The sequence below is a fragment of the Buceros rhinoceros genome, unplaced genomic scaffold, assembly GCF_000710305.1.
Source record: "Buceros rhinoceros silvestris isolate BGI_N320 unplaced genomic scaffold, ASM71030v1 scaffold43905, whole genome shotgun sequence".
Classification (NCBI taxonomy): domain Eukaryota; kingdom Metazoa; phylum Chordata; class Aves; order Bucerotiformes; family Bucerotidae; genus Buceros; species Buceros rhinoceros.
The window spans coordinates 1-281 of NW_010413047.1; the positions used below are offsets into that span (position 1 = coordinate 1).

Genomic DNA, 281 nt, shown 5'->3' on the forward strand with positions numbered 1-281 from the left:
TTGTCCAAGGACCTGCTGCCCGGACCGTACCGCCGGACACCGGAGGAGCGTGCAGCTGCCGCGAAGAAGTACAACATGCGAGTGGAAGACTACCAGACCTACCCCGACGACGGCTTTGGGTGAGCTGGGGGGGTTCCGTGCCCGTTCAGCTGGGGAGCAGGCCAAGGCCGGCACCCCCCCTCTTTGTGGGGAGGTGCTGTAGGCCCGTGGTCTCCGTTCAGTGCCTGGAGATGCTGTGCTGTGAGCTTAGAGCTTTGAAGGCCCCCCCCCGCGTTTTAAAA

General features: G+C 63.7%; 1 protein-coding gene across 1 annotated transcript in view; it reads left to right on the forward strand.

Annotated features, from left to right (window-relative positions):
* Window positions 1–3: 3 nt before the first annotated feature.
* The window catches only part of NDUFB8 (NADH dehydrogenase (ubiquinone) 1 beta subcomplex, 8, 19kDa), a gene marked incomplete at its 5' end in the record, with an annotated part of 3,546 nt that continues 3,268 nt past the window's right edge, over window positions 4–281 (forward strand). The window contains one exon of the mRNA XM_010136573.1: window positions 4–119. Coding sequence (XP_010134875.1) covers window positions 4–119 — 116 coding nt within the window. The remainder of the gene's footprint in view (window positions 120–281) is intronic.